Source organism: Neofelis nebulosa, chromosome 7, assembly GCF_028018385.1.
Source record: "Neofelis nebulosa isolate mNeoNeb1 chromosome 7, mNeoNeb1.pri, whole genome shotgun sequence".
In the NCBI taxonomy this organism is placed as follows: domain Eukaryota; kingdom Metazoa; phylum Chordata; class Mammalia; order Carnivora; family Felidae; genus Neofelis; species Neofelis nebulosa.
Window position 1 is genome coordinate 146,523,200 of NC_080788.1, and position 27,349 is coordinate 146,550,548.

Below are 27,349 nucleotides of genomic sequence, written 5' to 3' on the forward strand. Positions count from 1 at the left end.
TTAATGGGATGAAATACTTCCCAATTTACTTAACTCTAAACTGTTTTTTTTTATTCTTGTATATCCAATAAACCTTGCAAGACAACTTTTCTTCCTGCAAGACAACTTTTAAAAACAAGCCCAATTTATGCTATAATATATCCACATAAAAGTGGATATAGTACAATGAATTATATGGTCACTCGATAAATGAAAAAAGTGGGATTGGACATTTGGCTATGAAGCAAATCTCTCCACAGAGAAAGCAATAAGAACCCAGGCAGAAATGTTTCCATATTCTCCTTATATAGCAGTTTCAGAGATCATTACAACAAGAATATTCTCCAGCAGGCCTGGGTGATAGGGCTGATTTTTCAGTCTGTGGTAAGAAACAGTTCAAATTTTGTTACAGCATCTCAATGACAAATGCACAACTCGGTGTAGGTAGAGAGCGTTAACTCCGCCCTGCGTCGTCACAAACCAAAGTCCACGTAGAGTGGCATAAAGGAAGCCTAGATAACCAACTGTCATTGTTTTGTGGGCCCATGACCAGTGTCTTCCTCCAGATTTCAGCTACAGTTGACTAAGGTCAACCACCTCCTATTCTGGGGTATCTGAGTGTGGGTGTCAAGGGTCTTGCTCAGATACCTTCCCAACTCGAAGAAGCTACAGTATTCATGTATCATTACGAAAGAGGGAACAAAGACAGGAGGACACTGTGTTCGATACTTCCATGACCTGGTCCTACCTACAAGTGCTGCCCATGGGTGTGTTCACTCCAGTCTAAAGAAACTGCTGAATAACACTCTTTACGAACATTTTCCCACCTCTGCTTTCATAAACTCACCTTGGCAACCAACATTTGCTGCTGATTTTCAATTTGCTGCTGTTGCCTGGCTGCCATATCTTGGAGTTCTGAGAGGGTAAGTTCTACACGTGGATTTCCAACCTGTGGGGAGCAAAACACGGTCAGGCTGCAATGTAAGGTCTATATGCATAATCGTTTTTCTCGTGTCAGAACAAATATACACCAGGATCTTAAAGAGCCTCCTTTGTAGAAGTTAGGATAATACAAATTACTTGGTACATAAGAACTTTTCTCACTCGTTGACAGCTTCTATTAAATATAAATAACAGCTTTTTAAATATATTCAAAAGGGACATGGATGCCTGGGTGGCTCAGTCGGTTAAGCACCCGACTTCGGCTCAGGTCATGACCTTGCGTTCACGGGTTCGAGCCCTACATCAGGCTCCATGCTGACAGCTCAGGGCCTGGGGCCTGCTTCAGATTCTGTGTCTCCCTCTCTCTCTGCCCCTCCCCCACTCATGCTCTGTCTCTGTCTCTGTCTCTCAAAAATGAATAAACATTAAAAAAATTAAAAAAAAAAGGGACGGACACACACACACACACACACACACACACACCCCAAGAGACACACTTGTGGGAATGCAAACTGGTGCAGCCACTGTGGAAAACCATATGAAGTTTCCTCAGAAAATTAAAAATAGAACTACCACATGACCCAGTAATTCTACTACTGGGTATTTAGCCAAAGAAAATGAAAACACTAATTTGAAAAGATGTATGTACCCTTATGTTCACTGCAGCATTATTTATAATAACCAAATTATGTAAGCAGCCTAAGTGTCCACTGACAGACGAATGGACGGAGAAGGTGTGGTGTGTACACATACAACGGAATAGTACTCAGCCATAAGAAATGAAACAGTGCCATTCAGAACATGGATGGATCTAAAGAGTACAATGTTACGCAGTCAGAGAAAGACAAATACCGTATGATTTCACTCACGTGGAATTCAAGAAACAAAACAAAAGAACCAAGAAAAAAAGAGACAAACCAAAACGCGGACTCTGGAGAACTGATGGTTACCAGAACTGGGGGTGGGGAGGGGAGGGCGGTGGGGGAGGGGAGAAACAGGGGAAGGGGATTAAAAGTACACTTATCCTGATGAGTCATGTACGGAATTGCTGAATCACCATATTGTACACCTGAAACGAATATAACACTGTATGTTAACTATACTGGGGGAAAAGAAAGGGGGGGGTCCCAAACCTTTTTTTGACTGGCTATTTAAGGATGAATCTGAATGAATGGCGATGTCAAATGTTTGAGAATACACAGCCTAAAAAATGAATGTGTAGCGACCCTTGGGGACAAATGTCATTTTACTGCCACCCGGTCTCAAGAAGCTGAAAAATACAGACGATTCTAAAAATACAAATAGCTCCTTAAAAACACCTAGGACTGACCCACTGCTGACAGAATTCTGTACGAGGAGTGAGTACGAAACGGGAAGATCCAGAGGAGCGGTCACTGACGGAACTGGAAGGCACGTCCCTGTGCTCTGCTGCTGATTAGTAACACCAGGCTCTGGACTAGGTGCCTCCACTGGTGAGGGTGCCTGAGCCTCACCGTAACAGTACCAGGTGAGAACGTTACATCCCCGTTCTACAGGGGAGAAAACGAGCGTGGAGGAGTTCAAAGAATCTTCCACAGGGGCGCCTGGGTGGCGCAGTCGGTTAAGCGTCCGACTTCAGCCAGGTCACGATCTCGCGGTCCGTGAGTTCGAGCCCCGCGTCAGGCTCTGGGCCGATGGCTCGGAGCCTGGAGCCTGTTTCCGATTCTGTGTCTCCCTCTCTCTCTGCCCCTCCCCCGTTCATGCTCTGTCTCTCTCTGTCCCAAAAATAAAAATAAAAAACGTTGAAAAAAAAAATTAAAAAAAAAAAAAAAAAAAGAATCTTCCACAGGTCAGACGGCTCACGTGGCAAAGCAGGGCACAGGGTCCTTGTTTCTGACCATCGGTATAGCACGCTCTTTACTAAACACGAACTGCCTGTAGCTACCACGCTGGGCACGTTACAGGCAGTGTGACATAATCTTCGTAACAAGTGTGTGTGGACTGTATGTGCGCCCCACGCTGGGGGAGGAGTCACGGGGGAGAGGTGCAGGGACACGTGTTAGGGCACGGAGGCGGTGAAGGGGCAGAGTTACAATTCCAGCCAGGCTGCTCTCCCTCCGATCCCTCCTGTGGCAGCGTCCAGCCCCTCCCCAGGCCACTACTCTCTACTTTGTTCATCTGTACTCTTAGCAACCCTTTTCCCTCCCACCCTCTTGTAACCCCTGTTGCGCTGACTCTGGGCTTCCCCATCTCCCAAGGTGCTCAAGCACATTCTTGAAAAATGTCCAACGCTGCCATCTGGAACCCCCACTCTGTTTATCTAAGATCCTAAGGAAACAATATGGAGCAAACCCCTTTTCAGAACTAGACACTGTGAACTGCCACATTACAGAAACTTCCATCTGAAAACAAATTTGTTTATTGCACGAGAAGCAAAAATGCCCGGCCATACCCTCAAAATGCCTGAAGTTTCTGTTTTAACTCTAATAAGGGCTTGCTAATTTCCACCTACTACAATGTTCTAATCACTGCAATAAAAGGTATTTCTCAAACCATTAGAACTCTTACTTCTTGAAGGTATTTTTGACGAGAGAAAAACTATGTCCAGTCACCAAATCTCTCAATTTATGTTAATTTCTTAATTTACAACTTCAACAAACAAACCTTATTTGGTCTCCCCTCCAGTGACTTACAGCAACAGTGAAAAGAGCACAGAGGAGACATTCAACCGGTCACCATCACACTGCACTGCTCTCTCATTCAGGGCAGTGCCGTGTGGCATAAGTAATTCAGGTAGATCTTACGCATACGCTAGTATATATTGTAACTTAACACTGTACACCTTCAAGAAGACCTTATATACAGAGAACTGTGCATCAGTGTGCACAGCTCAACAAATTTTTTCAAAGTGAACATTCTTTTGTGAATTTTTGTTTTTTATTTTCATTTTAGTTCCAGCATAGTTAACACAAAAAATATGGAACACTTCACAAATTCGTGTGTCCACCTTCCACAAGAGCCACACTATTCTCTACTGTTCCAGTTTTCTGGCACGTGTGTGGCACCACCCGTGTAACTTCACTGACAAAGTGTGAACGGGGCAGGGGCAGAGAGAGAGAGGGAGACACAGAATCCAAAGCAGGCTCCAGGCTCCGAGCTGTCAGCACAGGGCCCGATGCGGGGCTGGAACCCACGAACTGTGAGATCGTGACCCGAGCCGAGCCTAAGTCAGATGCTTAACCGACTGAACCACCCAGGCGCCCCTTAACTGTATTTTAACTGAGTTCTAAAAACACCAACCACCATAAACTTACGAGTCAACAAATATGCTACATTTTGTGTGTTAGTATATCTTCCCTGAATTATTCAATGTGAAAATTCAGCAAAAAGAAGCACCTTTTCAGTTTTCAGGACAACGAAACCCTTCAATGCAGTCCTTTTATGAGGGGCCTGTCACTGTGCTCCCTCCAGGTCAGCTCAGCCCTCCTTCCAGTTGCCAGGTCTCCACGTGCATTCAAAGAAACCTATGACCGAATCCCTCGTTTGTTTCTTGTCATTGCATCGAGTAAGAAGAAATCAAATCCCGTTCCCTGGGCTCCCGGAGGTCCCTCCTGGCCGAGTCACCTCGTGAGCTCAGCTCCAGGTCACAGAGAGGACGAGCCACTCCCACAAGCAGCGCTATTAGCGCAGAAGTGGGTGCTCGCGCTGTCTCTCAGAAGCGGCCCAGCAGGCTCCTCCACGCAGGGCCCAGAGGACAGGAAACACCTCGCTGGCTTCCCGCTGCTCTCATACCCTTCCTCTCTCATACCCTTCCCTGCAGGGGCTGCTGCCTGGGCCCCACGGCTCGGGCCCCTCTCACGAGACGTTCTACCTGCACCTGGACTCTGGGGACATGTCTGTGTTCCCTATGAATGCGGGTTGCTCTCCCATTTCTCACAACAAACGTGGCCCACCCAACTCCACGTCTAAACTCCCCACTCCCGGGGCGCCTGGGTGGCGCAGTCGGTTAAGCGTCCGGCTTCAGCCAGGTCACGATCTCGCGGTCCGTGAGTTCGAGCCCCGCGTCAGGCTCTGGGCTGATGGCTCGGAGCCTGGAGCCTGTTTCCGATTCTGTGTCTCCCTCTCTCTCTGCCCCTCCCCCGTTCATGCTATGTCTCTCTCTGTCCCAAAAATAAATTAAAAAACGTTGAAAAAAAAAAAAATTTAATAAAAAAAAAATAAACTCCCCACTCCCCGCAAGAGCAGAGGAAAACAGGCACGTTGGCCCCCAGCCTTCACCATCACGTATCTGGTCATATCCCCTTCTTTCTCCAAACGTCCACAAATCTACCTACAAAAATGATAAAAGACTCAATTCTCTAAGTTACAATACTTTTACATACAAAACACTGCCCCAACAGAGAACTGACACTGGGCCCCCTAACTAATGAGACACTTCCAGAGACTCCTGGCCCCGGCAGCTGCAGGGTCCTAGCCCGCCACTGGGCAGTGGATTTACAAACCAGTCGGGGCTTCCTCATACTCCAGTGTGGACGGCGTTTTCCCAAACTCAAAAGCCCACACTTTTCATTCTGTCGTCCTATAAAGAGCCTACATCCTCCTCATCATTTCAACGGCCTCTCCAGGTTCTTTTTAAAAATGATTGAAGTGGGCGCCTGGGTGGCTCAGTCGGTTAAGCGGCCGACTTCGGCTCAGGTCATGATCTCGCGGTCCGTGAGTTCGAGCCCCGCGTCGGGCTCTGTGCTGACGGCTCAGAGCCTGGAGCCTGTTTCGGATTCTGTGTCCCCCTCTCTCTGACCCTCCCCCGTTCATGCTCTGTCTCTCTCTGTCTCAAAAATAAGTAAACGTTAAAAATAAATAAATAAATAAATAAATAAATAAATAAATAAATAAATAAATAAAAATGATTTCAGTAATCTCTACTCCCACTGTGGGGCTCGAGCTCATGACCCCGACCGAGATCAAGAGTTGCGTGCTCTACTGACTGAGCCCTCCGGGTGCCCCCAGAGTCTCTCAGCACCTCGTTAACGCAAGCCCCCTCTGGCCCTTATCGCCTTCGTCCTGATCCCTTCCCCTAATGCCTGTCTGCCTGGAGAGGCTGGAAGCGGCAGTGGCAGTGGAGCTCTGTAAATGAAGAAACTAAACTATGTGCTCTGAGGGGCGTCTGGGGAGCTCAGTCGGTTGAGCATCTGACTTTGGCTCAGGTCATGATCTCATGGTTTGGGAGTTCGAGCCCCACATCGGGCTCTGTGCTGTCAGTGCAGAGCCTGCTGTGGATCCTCTGTCCCCACGCACCGTCCCCCCCAACCTTCCCCAACTCATGCTCTCTCTCAAAATAAACAAACACTAAAAAAATAAAACAAAATACGCGCTCGAGATCCCAGCGCGAGTAAGTGACCGAGGACAAGTGGCAAGGCAGTCGTGAGGGGTGACGGGAACTGGAATTGTCTGGAGTGCGATACACATCGCACACCACACCAGGATCCCTCGCTGACCCTGGCTATGCCAGCCAGGATCCGAGACGTGGCAGGTAAGATAAAAGACAAGTGAAATGTCTCCCTGTGTTCTGTGTGTCGCTACTCTGACCAACGAGGTAAGAATCTCACAAGGGAAGCAATTAGGATACTCATCAAATTCGACTATGCGGAACAGAACCTGAGCTCAGTTCTCTTTATACTTAGGATCTTCACTGTGAAATAATAAAAACAGCATTTCTCAGTGTAGCAGTGAGGACTCTCGTAAAAGTGCAGGTTCAGCCTGTCCCCTGCCCTAGGAAGGTCACGAGGAACCAGAAGAGCAGGATGTTTCACAACCTCACTCAGCCACCCTGGGTCTAGTCACTGTGGGAGCTGTGGGTCTAAAAACAAAAAGATTCTCTTAAAATCTCCTTTCCCAAAACAATGAAACCAAACAAGAAGCTAACCCCTCCGTATGTTATTGTTCCTGACTTTACAGAAAGTTCTAATAAAATTATTTCACAATGCCCAAAATAAGCAAAAATAAAACAAACTTTTATGGCCTTAAATTTAAGATGTTAGCAACTTTTAAAAAATTGACAAGCATATAATCTAGACCATTTCATACACAAAATGGCCAAGATACCCATACTGGTAGTGATTAAAACAGAACAACAACTGGCTAGTTTAGCAAATACACAGTGAAACCAATGTTTACTTTTAAAACCAACTTTATTGAGGTATAGCTTACAGGCAGTAAAAAGCACCCATTTAAAGTACACTGCTGAATGAATTCTGACACCTGCGGGTCAATTCCACTCCTTCTGCCCCGCCCCCGGCCCCACCCCCCTCCCCCACAACTCCAGATGTGGGGCCTGTCATTCTGTCCTGATAGCCTCGTTCTGTTTCCTGAGAATTCCATGCAAATGGGACTGTACAGCGTGTGCCTCTTTGGGTTGTCTTCCTTCACACCCACAATGCTTCCGAGATTCACGGTGTCGTTCCATGTGTCGGTAAACTTGTCCTTTTTACTGCTGGGTAGTATTCAGCTGTACGGAGACACCACATTTCGTTTATCCATCTGTTAATGGACATGGGAGCTGTCTCCACTTTTGGACTATGATGACTAAAGGTGTCTTAAGTACTCACGTAGCGGTATTTACGCAGACAAGTGTTCTGGCTTCTCTTGGGTAACCAAAGTCAAGGAAGTAGAACAGGTTAAGTTGTGTGGTAAGTGTATGCTGAGCTCACAGAAACTGCCAAACTGTTTTCCAAAGTGAAGCGTGACGTTTTACACCACCACGAGCCACGTAGGAAAGTTCTAGTTTCTCTGCATCCCTGCCAGCGCTTGCTGTCAATGTTTACATTTTAATTATCTTCTTTTTAAATAAAATTTTAACATCTTGGCAGAGAAAGGATTTCATAAATATAATTTTAAAAGTTACAAAAAAATAATTTTAAAAAGGATAAAAATGTCCACAATTAAGTGATCAAAACCAAACATACTATGACCAGATTTTCAACAAATAAGCTATCAATAAATAAAAGTTGCCAGAAGTTAGATAAGGAGAAGGGGCTTATTTCCCAGGCAAAGTCTCCTTTGTACCAATTATGTGTAGGAGTCGTGACTCATGAAGCCATCATCTGCCTGAAAAACAGGCTACTAGAACTAAAATGTTAAGATGTTCAGAAAAACTATGACTTACTTGATAATTATGATGGAAACCTTTAGATCACACGTCAAATTGGTACCATGGCTTTAATTAAAAGTATTTTTTTTTTGGGGCGCCTGGGTGGCGCAGTCGGTTAAGCGTCCGACTTCAGCCAGGTCACGATCTCGCGGTCCGTGAGTTCGAGCCCCGCGTCAGGCTCTGAGCTGATGGCTCGGAGCCTGGAGCCTGTTTCCGACTCTGTGTCTCCCTCTCTCTCTGCCCCTCCCCCGTTCATGCTCTGTCTCTGTCTGTCCCAAAAATAAATAAAAAACGTTGAAAAAAAAAAAAAAATTTTAAAAGTATTTTTTTTTTGTCTCTTCAGGTAATTTTTTTTTTATTATTAAAAAAAATTTTTTTTTAACGTTTATTTATTTTTGAGACAGAGAGAGACAGAGCGAGACAGAGCACGAACGGGGGAGGGTCAGAGAGAGAGGGAGACACAGAATCCGAAACAGGCTCCAGGCTCTGAGCTGTCAGCACAGAGCCCGACACGGGGCTCGAACTCACGGACCACGAGGTCATGACCTGAGCCGAAGTCGGCCACTTAACCGACTGAGCCACCCAGGCGCCCCTCTTCAGGTAATGTTTTAAACTTGAGAGTGGTGTTACCATAATTGAGGCATTAAAAATATGTAATAGGGGCGCCTGGGTGGCGCAGTCGGTTAAGCGTCCGACTTCAGCCAGGTCACGATCTCGCGGTCCGTGAGTTCGAGCCCCGCGTCAGGCTCTGGGCCGACGGCTTGGAGCCTGGAGCCTGTTTCCGATTCTGTGTCTCCCTCTCTCTCTGCCCCTCCCCCGTTCATGTTCTGTCTCTCTCTGTCCCAAAAATAAATAAAAAACGTTAAAAAAAAAAAAAATTTTGAAAAATATGTAATAAAGTTTCTCAAAACAAACCACTGTAGGCAATTATGCAATATATACACGCACGTCTCCCAACCTAAGCTGCGAATGACATTAGGAAGAAGACTTCGTTTTATATCTTATTCAAACAGCCTGTCAGTACGTGCCAAGTGTATTTTTCTAACGTGCAAAAAACTTATCAAAGATTGCGGTTTTATCTATGAAAACAAAAGGATTCACCACCTTGCATAGCGTCCATTCAGTTAATGACTCTATCCCAGTTCCTGAAAAATTATGCCATTTTTCAGGCGGGTTTTTTTTTCTTTTTGGTATAATGACTTTCACTCAAAACACACTAAATGCTCTGTAAGGAGTGATATTTTGACATTACTTTCAGACAAACAGTCACCAATTTACTCAACCCAGCCGCTGCTCACCAGAGGACAGGATATGGCACAACTCTAAACTGTGCACCAGGCTTGGATGAGTCCCAACGATGTGTTCTGGGTGCATATGCCAAGTGACGAAGAGGGGGTGTCTTCTACGACCCTCTGGTCCACTGTGCAGGAGTGTTAGCTCTCTATCGCTTCTCGGCCTTTTGGCTAAGATCAAGTGCAGGAGGGTTAGCTCTAGCTGTTTTTTTAAACTTTTTTTTTTTTACATTTATTTATTTTTGACAGAGTGAGATAAAGTGAGAGTGGGGGAGGGGCAGAGAGAGAGAGAGAGACAGACAGACAGACAGACAGACACAGGATCGGAAGCAGGCTCCAGGCTCTGAGCTGTCAGCACAGAGCCTGATGGGAGGCTCAAACCCACAGTCCATGAGACCATGACCTGAGCTGAAGTCGGACGTTCAACTGAGCCACCCAGGTGCCCCTAGCTCTACCTGTTTTGAAGTGCTCTCTTGTTTAGCTTGTGTTACCCTAAAGATGCTTTCCTGTCCTATAACTTTATTTGTTTAAATTTTATTTAGTTAACATACAGTGCAATATTGGTTTCAGGAGTGGAATTCACTCATTTATCCCTTACAACACCCCGAGCTCATCGCAAGTACCTTCCTCAATTCCCATTCAGCCCATCCCCCATCCCCCTCCCCCAACCCTCAGTTTGTTCTCTGTAGTTAAGTGTCCATAGGGGTGGGGCGCCTAGGTACTCAGTCAGCTGGCCGACTTTGCCTCAGGTCACGACTCACAGGTTCGTGGGTTTGAGCCTCTTGTGAGTTCACATCCCTCCTTGGGATTCTTTCCCCCCACCCCCTTTGCCCCTCTCATCTCAAAATAAATAAACCTAAAAAAAAAAAGTCTATTGTGGTATGCTTCCCTCTCTCCTCTTCACCCTCCTTGCCATACATTCATGTGTTTTGTTTCTAAAATTCCACGTATTAGTGAAATCCTATAACATGTCTTTCTCTGAATGAATTACTTTGCTTAGCACAATTCATTCTAGCTCCATCCACGTAGTTGCAAATGGCAAGATTTCATTCTTTTTGATGGCTGACTTATATCCCAGGGTGTGTGTGTGCGTGTGTACATCTTCTTTATTCGTGAGTCGACGGACATCTGGTCTCCCTCCATCGTTTGGCTATTGTTGACAATACTGCTATAAACACTGGAGTGCACGTACCCCTTCAAATCTGTATTTCTGTATCCTTTGGGTAAATACTTAAAAGTGCAATTGCTGGGTCGTAGGGTAATTCTATCTTCAGTTTTCTAAAGAGCCTCCGTACTGTTCTCCAGAGTGAATGTACCAGTTTGCATTCCCACGAATAGTGTGGGAGGGCTCCCCTTTCTCTGAATCCTTGCCAACACCTGTTGTTTGAGTTGTTAATTTTAGCCATTCTGACAGGTGTGAGGTGGTATCTCAATGAGGTTTTGATCTGTAATTCCCTGATGATGAGTGATGTTGAGCATTTTTTCATGTGTCTGTTAGCCATCTGGATGTCTTCTTTGGAAAAGTGTTTATTCATGTCTTCGACCCGTTTCTTCAATGGATTATTTGCTTTTTAGGTGTTAAGTTTGTAAGTTTGTTTTTTTTAACTTTTTAAAAAATCTATTTTTGAGAGACAGAAACAGACAGACCATGAATGAGGGAGGAGCAGAGAGAGAGGAAGACACAGAATCTGAAGCAGGCTCCAGGCTCTGAGCTGTCAGCACAGAGCCTGACACAGGGCTCGAACCCACGAACTGTGAGATCATGACCTGAGCCAAAGTCCGACGCTCAACTGACTGAGCCACCCAGGTGCCCCAGTTTGTAAGTTCTTTATAGATTTTGGATACTAACCCTTTATCAGATGTATCGTTTGCAAACATCTTCTCCCATCCTGTAGGTTGTCTTTTAGTTTTGCTGACTGTTTCCTTCACTCTGCAGAAGCTTTTTATCTTGATGAGGTCCCAACAGTTCATGTTTGATTTTGCTTTTGTTTCCCTTACCTTCAGAGACAGGTCTAGTAAGAAGCTGCTCTGACCAAGGTCAGAAAGATTGCTGCCTGCATTCTCCTCTAGGACTTTGATGGTTTCCCGTCTCACATTCAGGTCTTTTACCCATACTGAATTTATTTTTGTGTGTGGTGGAAAAGTGGTCCAGTTACATTCTTCTGCATGTTGCCATCCAATTTTCCCAGCACCATTTTTCTTGAAGAGACTTTTTTTGCATTGGATATTCTTTCCTGCTTTGTCAAAGATTAGTTGACCATACAGTTGTGGGCTATAACTTTATTATTATTACTTTTAATATTTATTTATTTATTCATTTATTTATTTATATGAGAGAGAGCGCGTGCACGCGAGAGACTGCGCATACGCACACTGGCAGAGGAGAGGCAGAGAGAGAGGGGGAGACACAGAATCCGAAGCAGGCTCCAGGCTCCGAGCTGTCAGCACAGAGCCCGACGCGGGGCCTGAGCTCACAGAACATGAGATCATGACCCGAGCCGAAGTCAGACACTTAACCGACTGAGCCACCCAGGCGCCCCTAAACTTTATTTTTAAGTTTGAGTGCAATCTCCCCAAAAGTTGAAAAACTGGTGACAAAAATGATGCGGAAGTATAACTTACATATCAAAACCATTCCAAAGAATGAGTCCTTTGCACTCCCCTCCTCACCAACCACACATACCGTGAAGCCTGCTTTTCCACTTTTGGCATTGGCGAGTACAACACACTCTCATTACAGGACACTTTATTTTCCAACTGCATCCACATATTGTTTATTATTTACATAAGGACGTCTTCATTGTTCAATTCATATATTTTATACTTGTGAGAATGATTTGGGCATCCACAGCTCACATTATTCATTCCAAGATACACATTAGTTCTCTATTGCTGATAACAGGTCACGTCTAAACTCATTGGCTTAAAACACAACCGACGTTCATTATGGCTCATAGCTTCTGGGGATAAAGGATTAAGGAACAGCTCGGCTGGGCAGTTCTGGCTCCAGATTTCTCAGAAGGCCCAGCCAAATGTTAGGGCTGTAGCTGTCCTAAGGCTTGACTGGGTTTGGAGGAACTGATTCCAAGATGGCACACTCTCATGGCTGCCAAGTGGACTCCTCACAGAGCTGCTTGTTTGTGCCTACTCACAACACGGTGGCTGGTTTCCCCCAGAGCAAATAATCCAAGACAGAGTGCCGGCGGGAAGCTATCTTTTTAGTGAACTAGCCTCAGAAGTCACACTGCACCACTTTCTCCAAATTCTATCTGCTAGGAGCTACTCACTAAGTTTGGGAGAAAAGAGGGGAATTTAACTCCACTTTATGAAGAGAGGCGTTTTAAAGAATCTTCATATTTTATTTTATTTTATTTTATTTTATTTTATTTTATTTAACTTTTATTTATTTTTGAGAGAAAAGAGACAGAGCATGAATGGGGAGGAGCAGAGAAAGACAGAGACACAGAATCCGAAGCAGGCTCCAGGCTCTGAGCTGTCAGCACAGAGCCCGACACGGGGCTCGAACCCATGAACCGTGAGATCATGATCCGAGCCAAGGGTGGACGCTTCGAAGCCGGACTCTGACTGAGCCACCCAGGCGCCCCAAGAATCTTCATATTTTAAAACTGTCACATCCATTTACTGTAAAACCTCATAAAGACTCTATACTTCTATCATCCTGTTATTTATTACGTACAGGAGTTTAGTTGTTATTCCCAACAGCAGCGTTACAATACAACAAAGAAAGAGAATGTTTATGTTATGGGCATATGTTTACGAGAGCTAGCTAAGAGTGCAAGCAATAGAGGTTTTAACTATAAATGCTGCTTTTATCCTCAATGCTTAACATATATTCCTTGGTAGTCAGTTATCAGAAAAGGCTCGTGGATTCTGTCAGCAATTAAATACCTACTGGCTAATGGGTCACTTCAGATGTCAGCTCTCTTTTATTTATTTTATTTTATTTTATTTTATTGTATTGTACTGTATTGTATTTCTTGGTATTCTGATTTTAATACTCAACTAAATAACTTCAGCTTTGGTTATAACAGACAAGAATGTCACTATAATATTACTTGGGAAAAGAAAGTTCCCTGAGCTTTCAAGTTGTGGTGAGATGGCGTGCTGTAAGCTCAAGGGTCTGTCCTACTCATCCCTTTCTGGGCTAGTTTGCATGGAAAACACAAAGGACCTTCTGGTGGGTCTAGCCGCCCACCTGTGGCCTCCTCAAAGGAGCCCCGGTACCATCGTTCCTCCCCCCAGAGTCACACTCTGATTTGTACGGCACGCCAGCACTTTACCCTTGGCATGTGTGAAACCAAGCTCCCCTGTCCTTCCACCCTGGCTTCCTCCTAAATTTCTTACTTCCATTAATGGCTGTAGCATTTCCCCAGAAACCCCAGCCTCATCACTGACTTGAACCGACGTTGCTCAAAACGGAAGCTGCTGCTCAGTGTGGTCTCTCTCTCTCCCTCGTATCTGTGTCTGCCTCTCCATTCCAGAGCCGACACTTCCCCACCTTCACATTTTTGCTCAGATTGTTCCTTTTGGCCACAGAGCCCTTCCCCCAACTTCCTAACCTCTACCTATCCTTTAAGATCTAGTGGCCATGCCATCTGCTTCCTGAAGCTTTTCCTGATCCTCTGCAGAACCCCTCATGCAATTGTTCTGACACTCAGGATCTGACATCACTTCCAGAGATGGGGGAGAACTCAGGATTTCATGCATTCTGAATTCTAGAGATTCAACAACATACAACAAGCACTTGCAAATTAGACATGTATATGAACCTGAATTTATGGTTATCTTAGTAGGTGTTTACACAACCCTCCTAGGAAAGTTCTTAAGCCTGTTTCACAGACGAGAAAGCTGAGCTCCGGCAGCAGGCTAAACAGCTCTCCCAAGCGCAGGGGTGGGCCAGAGCAGCGTCAGGGCCTCCGGATGGCAGGCTGCATGCTCTTTCCCTCACACAGGATGTACTGGCCTCCCATTTTTTCTCACCAGGCTGCAGCACAGGCACATATGATTGCCCCTAAATACCACTCATTTATTGTACCAAAGCGTAAATGCTCTACGAGATGCCATCTGATTATGAGTTTGAATCATATGAAAATGCTGTTTTTGTAGATCGAAAAATGTAGATGGTCAGACATCAGCAATTTCATATGGTTCAATGTAAGAGGAAAGGATTAATTTCCCCCACTGAGAAACATAAAATCTAAAGATAACTTGATTCTAGCAAATAATAATAAATAAAATAGAAGAACGAGAACTCTAGGCTACTCTATTTTTGGCAGATTATGAGAAATGACAAAATAGACTGCTCAGTGATAGTGGAGGGCTTCCTGGAGGAGGCATGCCTAATCACTGCTCGTACTGTTCCAGAGGAAGTCTAAAAAAGCCTAACTCCCTCTTTTTACTTTCTTGGGATAATTTCATATAAGCAGATGCACGTGAATTACAGGAAGGAATGAAGTGAAATCTCCTTTCTTCTAAATTGTAGTTTACAGATGTGCCTTTTGAGCTTCTATCTCCATAACCTTGAAATTCTTCTTTCCAAATACTTCCTTTGAATGGAAGTCTCTCTCTGGGATTCCAGTTGTGGCAAGCAGTGACCTCACAGGGCTGCCTGCCTCCAGCCATTCCCATCCTCTGTGCTGGACACAGAACTCCAACAGCACTAGCACCAGAGGGCTCCCTCCTGTCCTTCTCTCGTTTTTTTGTTTTTTTTTTTATATGAAATTTACTGTCAGATTGGTTTGCATACAACACCCAGTGCTTACCCCAACAGGTGCCCTCCTCCATGCCCATCACCCAATTTCCCCTCCCTCCCACCCTCCATCAACCCTCAGTTTATTCTCAGTTTTTTTTAAAATTTTTTTTAACGTTTATGCATTTTTTGAGAGACAGAGAGAGACAGAGCATGAGTGGGGGAGGGGCAGAGAGAGAGGGAGACATGGAATCCCAAGAAGGCTCCAGGCTCTGAACTGACAGCACAGAGCCCGACATGGGACTCAAACTCACGGACCATGAGATCTTGACCTCAGCTGAAGTCGGATACCTAACCGACTGAGCCACCCAGGTGCCCCTATTCTCAGTGTTTAACAGTCTCTTATGGTTTGGCTCCCTCTCTCTCTTTTTTTTTTTTCTCCTTCCCTTCCCCCATGGTCTTCTGTTAAGTTTCTCAGGATCCACATGAGTGAAAATATATGGTATCTGTCTTTCTCTGTATGACTTACTTCACTTAGCATAACACTCTCCAGTTCCATCCACGTTGCTACAAAAGGCCGTATTTCATTCTTTCTCATTGCCAAGTAGTATTTCGTTGAATATATAAACCACATCTTCTTTATCCATTCATCAGTTGATGGACATTTAGGCTCTTTCCATAATTTGGCTATTGTGGAAAGTGCTGCTATAAATGTTGGGGTACAAGTGCCCCTATGCATCAGCACTCCTGTATCCCTTGGGTAAATTCCTAGTAGTGCTATTGCTGGGTCGTAGGGTGGTTCTATTTTTAATTTTTTGAGGAACCTCCACACTGTTTTCCAGAGCGGCTGCACCGGTTTGCATTCCCACCAACAGTGCAAGAGGGTTCCCGTTTCTCCACATCCTGTCCAGCATCTATAGTCTCCTGATTTGTTCATTTTAGCCACTCTGACTGGTGTGAGGTGATATCTCGGTGTGGTTTTGATTTGTATTTCCCTGATGAGGAGCGACGCTGAGCATCTTCTCATGTGCCTGTTGGCCACCTGGATGTCTTCTTTAGAGAAGTGTCTATTCATGTCTTCTGCCCATTTATTCACTGGATTATTTGCTTTTCGGGTGTGGAGTTTGGTGAGGTCTTTATAGATTTTGGATACTAGCCCTTTGTCCGATATGTCATTTGTAAATATCTTTTCCCATTCCGTCGGTTGCCTTTTAGTTTTGTTGACTGTTTCCTTTGCAGTGGAGAAGCTTTTTATCTTCATGAGGTCCCAATAGTTCATTTTTGCTTTTAATTCCCTTGCTTTTGGAGATGTGTCAAGTAAGAAATTGCTGCGGCTGAGGTCAGAGAGGTTTTTTTCTTGCTTTCTCCTCTAGGGTTTTGATGGTTTCCTGTGTCACATTCTGGTCCTTCATCCATTATGAGTGTATTTTTGTGAATGGTGTAAGAAAGTGGTCTAGTTTCATTCTTCCGCATGTTGCTGTCCAGTTCTCCCAGCACCATTTGTTAAAGAGACTGCCTTTTTTCCATTGGATATTCTTTCCTGCTTTGTCGAAGATTAGTTGGCCATACTTTTGTGGGTTCAGTTCTGGAGTCCCTATTCTATTCTATTGGTCTCTGTGTCTGTTTTTGTGCCAATACCATGCTGTCTTGATGATTACAGCTTTGTAGTAGAGGCTGGGGTCTGGGACTGTGATGCCTCCCACTTTGGTTTTCTTCTTCAATATTACTTTGGCTATTCGGGGTCTTTGGTGGTTCCATACAAATATCAGGATTGCTTGTTCTAGCTTCGAGAAGAATGCTGGTGCAATTTTGATTGGGATCGCATTGAATGTGTAGATTGCTTGGGTAGTACTGACATTTTAACAATATTTATTCTTCCAATCCATGAGCACAGAATGTTTTTCCATTTCTTTGTATCTTCTTCAATTTCCTTCATAAGCTTTCTACGGTTTTCAGCATACAGATCTTAATACCCTACAGGATTAAGTCCCAGCTTGTGGCACAGTGAAGATCCCGCCCCTCCCTGACCAGAACACTTCAGCTCTCTTCCCTCTTCAGCATCACCCCCTCCTCGTCCCCACAATTTATGCTCTGTTGTCCCCACCGTGATTCTCGATCTCTGCTTCTCAGAGTGCCTTGTGCTCTTCCCTGTACCTCTGCAGACTCGTCTGGCCTCTGCGGGGAGATCTTCCCTGATACCCACCTCAGTAAGTTAACCAAACCATAGCCTATTATTCTGGTGCCTTGTTCTACTTTTACTGCACTTTCCACACCGTACTGTGATTTGTTTACACACCTATCTCCAAAAACACCGCTGTGGAATTTGAAACAGACTTCAAGTAGCCATCACCAAACACCTGTCTGTCTTTAGATCTCTGGCCTGTCTAAAACCAAAATAAATTGGACAGAATTGTTTTAGAAAGAATAGAGAGAAATTTAAGCCTAGGTAGTCGTTATCTGGACAGGGTTTTGTTTTGTTTTGTTTTGTTAGTAATTTCTTCACCCGTGCGTATTTTACACATTCTTCTGTATATTTCACAATAAAAAAATGTAAATAATAAAAAATTAGACCAAACAGCCAGCATCCTATGTGGGAATGTAATCATAATGAGATATTTGTTTGAAACTATTAACTGATTTTTAAAAATTTTTTTTTTTTCAACGTTTTTTATTTATTTTTGGGACAGAGAGAGACAGAGCATGAACGGGGGAGGGGCAGAGAGAGAGGGAGACACAGAATCGGAAACAGGCTCCAGGCTCCAGGCTCCGAGCCATCGGCCCAGAGCCTGACGCGGGGCTCGAACTCATGGACCGCGAGATCGTGACCCGGCTGAAGTCGGACGCTCAACCGACTGCGCCACCCAGGCGCCCCTAACTGATTTTTTGAAGTATAACTGGATTCTCACGTGTAATGTCACTCCAAAAATGACCAACATGCCTTAAAACAAAACTCTGACAAAATAATTATGATCAAATCCATTTAAATTTTTTTTTTTAACGTTTATTTATCTTTGAGACAGAGAGAGACAGAGCACGAACAGGGGAGGGTCGGAGAGAGGGAGACACAGAATCTGAAACAGGCTCCAGGCTCCGAGCTGTCAGCACAGAGCCCGACGCGGGGCTCGAACTCACGGACCGCGAAATCATGACCCGAGCTGAAGTCAGCCGCTTAACCGACTGAGCCACCCAGACGCCCCTGGTCAAATCCATTTATACCCACATAATCTTCTAGCACATTAAATCACTTATCTTTCTACCATCTCCATGGTTATAAATGTTCAGGTTTGGAGGGCAAACGAAATAGGTGATAATGATATCAAGATAAATATTATAAACATATAGACTTATTTGTATCCCAAAAAACATTCAGTGACACTGAGTCTCTCTAACACTTCACTCTATTCTGGAGCTGAAGTATTTCATATTCCAACAATTACTAAGCCTCACCAATTAATAAGAGTCAACTAGTATCTAAAATGTATACTGGCTCCCCACCCCCTGTAATAGTACCGTAATATGCTATTTTATCCTACAAACGTGACTTACTCTTACGATTAAAACTCACCCAAATAAATTCAGTTTGGTTCAACACAGATTTATATCCAAGGCAAGCAGCTAAGAACGATCAAGGCTGGAAAGATCAGCAGGAAAACAGGGCTATCGAGGAACACAAATAACACGAAGAGAAAAACCACCACATGCCGCCTGAGAGCTACAAGCAAAACACCACGGGAACTGCTCTGTGTCCGACAGCACGGCCCCCAAGACACACAGAACTGTACTCCTGATCACCGCACCTACAAGGTAAGATGAAACATAAACACCTATTTTTGACAGCATCGCTGGGCTGACACACCAGTGAGGAAGTTACAGAGAGGTGGCGGAAGCTCTGGGCGATGATGGAACACTGAAGCTGGCTTGTACCCTGGGGCCTTGTGTCTTTGTGGCTCCCCCTCCCGCCGCCTCCTTGCTCCCGGCTCCCAGGTTCACAGGCCACCACCGATCTATCTTCTGCTACTAGAAGTTGGTCACATTTCCTAGAGTTTTATGCACAGAGAATGAAGCAGTTTTGTACTTTGTGGTCTGGCTTCTTTTCAGCACAGTGAGATCCGTCCATGCTGCCTCAGGTATCAGTGGTTTGCTCCTCGTTACTGCTCGTAAGATCTCACCATACAGACGTGCAATGTTTTCTGTCCATTCACCTGTTACTAGACATTAATTCTGCCTCCAGATTTTGGGTACCACAAATCAAAATGCTATGAACGTTCATGTATAAGTCTGTATAAACATTTGCTTTCTTTTCTCTTTGGTAAATACTTAGATCACATAAAAGATTCATGTCCAAGTTTTAAAGAAACTGTCACAGTTTTCCAGATTGTACCACCTTACATTCCCAACAGCAGTGTTTGAGAGTTCTGGGCTCTCCACAGTCTCATCAACACTTCTTAGGATGAGTCTTTTTAGTTTTAGACATTCTAATAGGTGGTATTTCTAACAGTGTGGTTTTAAATTGTATTTTCCTAAAGACTAATGATGTTGAACATTTTTCCATGTGCTTACCCTAACATATATTCTTTGGTGAAACATCTATTCAAATCTTTTGCCTGTTTCTTATTTGTTTGTTTGCTTATTTATTTAAATTTTTAAGTTTTTTAGGGGGGAGAGAGAGTGCATGCACACACAAATTGGGGAGGGGCAGAGAGAGAGGGAGAGGGAGAGAGAGGGAGAGGGAGAGGGAGAGAGAGAGAGAGGGAGAGGGAGAGAGAGAGAGAATCTCAAGGCAGGTACCCCTATCTGTTTCTTTCTAAACCGGGTTGTTTATTTTCTTATTGGGTTTTAAGAGCTCTTTACATATTCTGGATACAAGTCCTTTGTCAGATATAAGATTTGCAAGTATTTTCTCCCAGACTGTGTCTTGTTTTTTTGTAATAAATAATATTTAAAGTACATTATATATACTAAACAGCCAAATAAACACAAGTAAAGACACAATTCATTAACTGCAATATATATCCTAAGAAACTACCCAGAACACAACATAAAGAGACAAAGAAAGTAAAAACATAAAAGAGAAAGTAAGCAGGGTGCCTGGGTGGCTGGCTCAGTCAGTTCAGCGTCCGACTCTTGATTTTGGTTCAGGTCATGATCCCAGGGTCATGGGATTGAGCCCCACGTTGGGCTCTGCCCTGAGAGCACAGAGCCTGCATGGGATTCTCTCTCTCTCTCCCTCTCTCACTGCCCCTCCCCCCACTCTGTCTCTTTCTCTGTCTCTCTCTCTCTCAAAAATAAACTTAAAAAAAGAGAGAAATTGGGGCACCTGGGTGGCCAGTCAGTTAAGCCTCCGACTTCTGCTCAGGTCATGATCTCACGGCTAGTGAGTTCAAGCCCCGCCTCGGGCTCTGTGCTGACAGCTCAGAGCCTAGAGCCTGCTTCCGATTCTGTGTCTCCCTCTCTCTGCCCCTCCCCTGCTCACGTGTGCTCTCTCTCTCTCTCTCTCTCTCTCTCTCTCTCAAGAATAAAACATTAAAAAAAATCTTTTTTAAAAGAGAGAAATTAAGAGAAAAGGAGAATAAAATGAAAGATATAACATGTCTAATAAGCATTCCAGAAAACAAAAATAAGAATATGGAAGAAGAAATACCTGCACAGATAATAGTAGAGAATTTTCCAGATGTGTTGATAGATGGTAACACTCAGAATCAGTATACTCAACAAATCCCAACAGGGAAAACTGAAAGAAATCCACACCTCATCTTGCTTACAATGGAGGATTATTTAATCCTAATGTCCTTAAATCCCCAAACCAATACATGACAGTCAAGGGATTTTGGCATCAAATAATATAAAACCACAGAAATAAACTAACAGGAGAGGAGACAACAAAAGTGGTCAGAAGTGAACAGACAGCAGCCACAAAATAAGCACCCTAGCAGACCTGAGACACAACCTTTGACTCTAGACGTGGAATCTACAAGTTTATTCTCTAGACACTTGAAATGTTACTTGATTTGGAGACACTAGGCACAGGTGAGTCCCAGGTACCATATGTTACACAGGGGGTCCAAGTCACTATATTAATACCAAATACTTCCAGAAATAATCTCTCACATTTATGGCCAATTTTGATTTGACAAAGGTGCCAAGACAATTCAGTGGGGAATAACAGTCTCTTCACCAAATGCTGCAAGGGTAACTAGGTATTTTTACAGGCAAGAGAACAAATCCAGACCCTACTTCATGCACCATACACAAAAATCAACTCACAGTGCATCACAGACCCACATCCAGGAGCTAAAACTACAAAGCGCTTAGAAGTGGGGGGTAGGGGACGGATCAACTGGCCTCAGCAGCTTACCACACGTACTGGAATAGAGCGGGAACTGACTCACAGAGAAAACAGGAAAAAGCACTCCCAGGACACCTACGTGAAACGGTGCTGAACAGAAGCATCCACACCGCTCTCCTAACAGGCCTGCTTAAAGGCGAGCCCTGGGTTGCCCTCTGGGAACTCACACCGGGGAGGGATCCCACCGTTCCCAGAAGTGACGAGAGGCTCGCTGAACCTAAAATGTTTGTGCGAGTAATATGGTTTGTGTTAAATACTTGCTTCCTTCTGGGAGTCTGGTGCTTTCCTATTTGCTACAGAGAGGCTGCCCACAGGACTGGCTCTTAGTAGGGACCCCGGGCACTGGGGCTCTACTGAGCTTCCCTGGTCGACAATGTGTGGCACCTGTTGTCCCGGCTGGTGGCTGGGAGGACTGAGTGCATCCCGTGTGGCTCCGCCGGGGGAGGACTCTTGGAAGCTGGTGCCTGGTGTCCTCACACTTTGTCCCACACAACTCTGTGTCCTCTCACACAGGAAATCCCAGACGTGAGCACAGCTAGATCCTGAGTCCTGTGGGTCCTCCCGGTAAACCACTGAAACTAGGGGTGGGCCTGGGGAGCCCCGGCACAAGTATATACAATGAGGAAGAAAATCCATTTGCCTTTCTATTACATAGTTAAACCAGATCTCCAAAGATGTTGGACAAGTTCTTTTTTTTTTTTTTAATAAAGTTTATTTTGAGAAAGGGAAAGAGAGAGGGAGGGGCAGAGAGAGAGGGAGATAATTCCAAGTAGGTTCCGCATTGTCAGCACAGAGCCTGACGCAGGGCTTGAACTCACAAACCGTGAGAGCGTGACCTGAGCCAGAATCAAGGGCTGGAGGCTTAACCGACTGAGCCCCCAAGACGCCCCTGGACAAGTAAGTTCTGAATGCTTAAGACAGTGTGTGCATGTAGCCTGGTGGTTCCCAGATTCACTGAGCCGAAAGGCCAGTGGTCTGGGCATTTCTTTCTTAGAAAACCTGACTTGCTGACCTGCGACTTTTGGACAGCGGAAGTCCCCACCTTCTTGCCCCAGCAGCTGCTCATGGGCACGAATCATAGCAACTCGGTTTCCTGGCCTCTTTCAGCCTACACACCCTCCTCCTGCAGCTGCCGCTTGATCTACTCCTGGACGCTGCAGCCCACAGAGCAGAGGGTTCTCTGTCCAGGGTATATATAAAGCAGTTTGGAAGAAAGAGGTTTTTAACATCTTACGAACTTTAAAACTGCACGTAAAGTGCTTTGTAGACAGTAAGGACTCTGCAAATGTAATGCATTATTGGGCTTAACAGGCAGGTGTGTGTGCCATAAAATACAGCAGCGTCTTTGATGCGATGCTGCCAGTGCAAAGTTACATCCCCCGACGGCTCTCTGCCTTCCTCTAATTAAAAACTCACATGAAGGCTACAGACACATTTTTAATTTTGCTGTCAGGTTTCAGTTTTGTTGATCTTGAGACAGAAATATCATCTCTCCGTGAAGAAACAACTTCAGGGAAAAGATCACAGACTCATCACGTGAAAACATCAGAAGTCACTTTAGGACTGGAATCCTCTCCTTCTGAGTCCCTTCCCCGTATCATATGCACAACCCCGACTTCGATACAGAGCACTTAACACTCGATAGGTTTATCCTTCCCTGAAGTTCAGGTCACGGGCAATCTTAGAACTCAAAAGAATCTTCGCAATTCGGCTGCACAAGTTCTGAATGCTTATGACAGCGTATGCATGTAACCTGGAGTTTCTCACACCAGACAGGGCAACACGGTCATATGGGGAGCTTTCCAGGCCCACCCCAGACTCACCGAGCCAAAAGTACTGCCCATTTACTGGGGTCTGGCCATTTATTTCTTGAGGCTTCCTGAAGCAGATATGCCTGGCAGAACCTCACAGAGGCTCTAGATCTGAAGGGAGGAGAAGAGGATTTGTGGAACGGCCTTTAGAAATTGGAGGCTAAGGAAGGAGAATCCATAACCTTGACATCAGGAAGAGTTCTGAGTGGCACAAGGATTATGAGGTTGGAGGCAAGGGAAAGAAAATGGAATCTAGTATGCCATCTGGCTCTGCAGAATCTAAAATAATAAACACTACTAAATGGTTTTCAAGAGGCTTAGACAACAGTACAAATATTACCAACCTCGACAACATAAAAGTATAGCCGCATGAGCTAGAAGGTAGGAGGGAAAGGGGAAGTGGAAAAAAGGGGAAAGGTGCTAATACCCTCATCTTACAGAGAAAGAGAAAGAGAGAGAGAGAGTAGGAGATCACCTAAAGTCACAACAGTAGCCCATAAAAAAACAAAAGTCACATTTCAGTCATACTAAGTTGGCAAGTAGAGAGGCAAACCAACTTGCTCAAATTTAGCTAGCTAGAAGGTTCTAAAGCCCATGTGGGACTATGGGCCCTCCACGCTCCGGACCGTGTGCTCTTTCCCCACGTCTGGCCGTGCAAGCTCTGTGCCAGGAGGTAACTCGCCCAAGGTCACGCACCTAGTTGGTGGCAGAGCCAGAAAAAGACGCGAGTTCTCTAGCCCGAAGATCATTTGGAAAAGTCATTACTAAGATTTCCAGAAAGATCACATCAAAAACCCCTCTCGTTCTTCATCGTGCTCTCACTCACCTCCACGCCCTCATTTCCGCTCACACTCGCAGCACACGCCAACATTTCCTAACGCCGCTCCCCCACGGGGACGCGTGCCCTCCCTGCCCACCCGTCAGGCCTGGTCTCCCCCGTGCCACGCCATCTGACGAAGGAAGTCCTCTCCGCTGGAGGCGACAATGAGGAAGACTTCAACTCACCAGCCATTTTGTCTTTCAGAGCCTGACAGAAGGATTAAGACATCAACATGAAGCACGAGGCAAGTCTGCCCGTTCACCTCTTAGACACGGAGGCCATCGCTTCCAGGGCCCGGGTCACCGTCACACGCACTGAGGAAAGCTGCTGCCGCTCAGCTGTGTGTGGGCCACACTGTTAGAACCAGTAAGACCACCAGAGACGCTGCAGAACTTCACAAGTTTGGAAATATTCCATGGAAATGACACTTTCTACCCCCAAAGGAGTTCTTTAAAAGTAAATTATAATCCAACCCCATTAGTACCTGTAAAAAGCAATTTAAAAACTTCAATTTGATTCACTATTACTTACGCCATTTTCTGTGCGTTTTTCTGCGGGTACATTTATTACATTTCTCTGAGTTCTCTGCTCTTGGGTCTGACGGCCACCTGAAGAAATGAGAAGGCCAGCCTTACTAACAGACGTATTAGTACGATGATATCCTCCCATCCCTTCGCTTATTTATTCAACACAAGTATAAATTATCAGGCTGAACAATTCAACACTTAAAACCGTTGAAAAAATGCTTTATAATTAATTCTTATGAAGTTGTTTATGTGAAATGTTTTTCTCTCCTATTTTCAGAATCTTGAAAATGACTTATATTGAAAGATTTCTAACACTTAAAAATGGTCAAGATGGTAAGTTTGATGTTGTATGTATTTTACCACAACTAATTTTTATTCAACATTTCTTAAAGACTTTTATATTTTATCAGGGACTAAAATAGAACTGAATATCCAGAAATCACACTGGTGCACAGAACTGGTCTTCACTGACAGGGTCCCCACTGACATGGGGCACCAACACAAATCAGGCAGTCTTAAGAATTCTTCTTTATTCCATAAAAATTCCAATGTTTCGGGGAGCCTGGGTGGCTCAATAGGTTAAGTATCCAACTTCAGCTTAGGTCATGATTTCATGGTTCATGAGTTCGAGCCCTGTGTTGGGCTCTATGCTGACAGCTCAGAGCCTGGAGCCTGCTTTGGATTCTGTGTCTCCCCCTCTCTCTTTGTCCCACCCCTGTTTGTGTTCTCTCTCTCTCTCTCTCAAAAATAAATGAATAGGGGCGCCTGGGTGGCGCAGTCGGTTAAGCGTCCGACTTCAGCCAGGTCACGATCTCGCGATCCATGAGTTCGAGCCCCGCGTCAGTCTCTGGGCTGATGGCTCGGAGCCTGGAGCCTGTTTCCGATTCTGTGTCTCCCTCTCTCTCTGCCCCTCCCCCGTTCATGCTCTGTCTCTCTCTGTCCCAAAAATAAATAAAAAACGTTGAAAAAATAAATAAATAAATAAATAAATAAACAAACAAACATTAAAAAAATGTTTCCCCCAAAAGGCTTCAAATTTAAACTGGAAAAAACGTTGAAAAAAATAAAATAAATAAATAAATAAATGAATAAACATTAAAAAAATGTTTCCCCCAAAAGGCTTCAAATTTAAACTGGAGAAATTATATGTCCTGTCATATTTTTTTAAATATATATATTTTTTAATTTGAGAGAGACAGCACCTGAAAGGGGGGAGAGGGCCAGAGGGAGAAAGAGAGATACACTCCCAAGCAGGCTCCACACTCAGCGTGGAGCCCGACACAGGGCTCAATCCCACGACCCTGGGATCACGACCTGAGCTGAAATCAAGAGACGGGCACTCAACCCACCGAGCCACCCAGGTGCTCCTGCCCTGTCGTATTTTTGTTTTTTAAACAAAATGAAGCATGCTGCACAATTGTGCACCTGGTGACTCTGAAGTCACAGAGACCAAGGTCTTTGGTGTGTCCAGTGCCTGCCCCTACAGCTATTACTTAATGTAACTGGAGAATTACTGCACTCCAGAGCCTACTTTAGTACTTAAAATGCATGACTTCAAAGGCACATAAACCTCATGTTTAAAAAAAAAAAAGAAAAAGGAAAACACTTTTGTTCTGTATCTTTCCTATTACTTTGAAAATTTGCAGAAAAATGCTATAATGGAAATATGGCTCACTTCACCTTAAAGCATGCATTCTCAAAGACAGTGAATTGTCCCCAACGGGGCAAAGACTGGTTCTTGGGGGAACAGAAATATCTCACTCTTTTTATGTATTCAGCAGAGTTATATAGTACATAAATATATAGTACATCTGATGGGGAAAGATGCGGGACAAGTAACAGAATATCTGAAAAAGGGTCCTTAGGGAAGCGGAAATTCAAAAAGAGGTTAACCAAATATTTGTGGCATGGCACGCAAGTGAACACAGGCATACGGTATACAACAGCCATTTCATAGAATCTAGAGTAGTTTCCTAGTAGCAGGAATCACACACGCATACACGTGCACGCACACACGTGCACACACACACCCCCCCCACACACACACACGCACTTCCCTTAAACTGTGGCATCTACCAATTTATGGGGTTAATTAAATTCTTAGTTATTCTTGGTATTTTTAAGGAATAACGTGTTCAGGTTAATTTAATATTTCATCATTTCTGCCTCTTCCAAACAACAGCCTATCAAGAAATTAGAATACTATGAGACACACAACATGAAAATTATACCAAGTGCCACTTAATCTTTGATGGTAAAGAAACCTGAAGACCTTGCAATTTAGAGTCAGAAAATAATGAATCGTAAGAGGTGACATTTAGTGAGCACTTTGCAGGTCACCTCACTAACCCCAATCACAGCCCTATGCACCCCGCAGATGAGGAGACGGGGCGCAGGGATGGGAAGTCATTTGCCCAAGTCCCACGCTAAGTAAGCAGCCTCGCTCCCAACTCCAGTGCACCGGCCCCTGGGGTCTACTCTGTGCTCTGCATACGGCCTTCATCGAGTTACTTTCCATTCCAAGCTTGTCCCCGAAGTGTACAGGTGATGGGAAGTGAACATTCTCTATGCTCTCCTCCAGGTTCCAAATAGAGAATCTTTACCATTCTGGTGAGGCAGGTCTTTTACTTTTTGTTATGTATCTTGTAGTTCTACACAATAAACACTCAAATGTAATTAATCCCTTTTTTTTTAAAGTTTATTTTTGAGAGAGCGAGCGAGCGAGTGAGCGAGCAGGGGAGGGGCAGAGAGACAGGGAGAGAGAGAATCCCAAGCAAGCTCCATGCTGACATGGGG

General features: G+C 44.6%; 1 protein-coding gene and 1 pseudogene across 6 annotated transcripts in view; one reads left to right on the top strand and one right to left on the bottom strand.

The window, feature by feature from the left end:
- PPP1R13B (protein phosphatase 1 regulatory subunit 13B) overlaps window positions 1-27,349 on the bottom strand; it is a 102,259-nt gene that overhangs the window by 18,027 nt on the left and 56,883 nt on the right. For all 6 annotated transcript variants that reach the window (XM_058740394.1, XM_058740396.1, XM_058740391.1 and 3 more), the window contains exons 4-5: window positions 24,558-24,634; window positions 827-928 (exon numbers count right to left, since the gene is read on the bottom strand). In XM_058740394.1, the coding sequence (XP_058596377.1) occupies window positions 827-928; window positions 24,558-24,634 (179 nt within the window). The remainder of the gene's footprint in view (window positions 1-826; window positions 929-24,557; window positions 24,635-27,349) is intronic.
- On the top strand, window positions 9,491-9,576 carry LOC131518563 (U2 spliceosomal RNA; annotated as a pseudogene).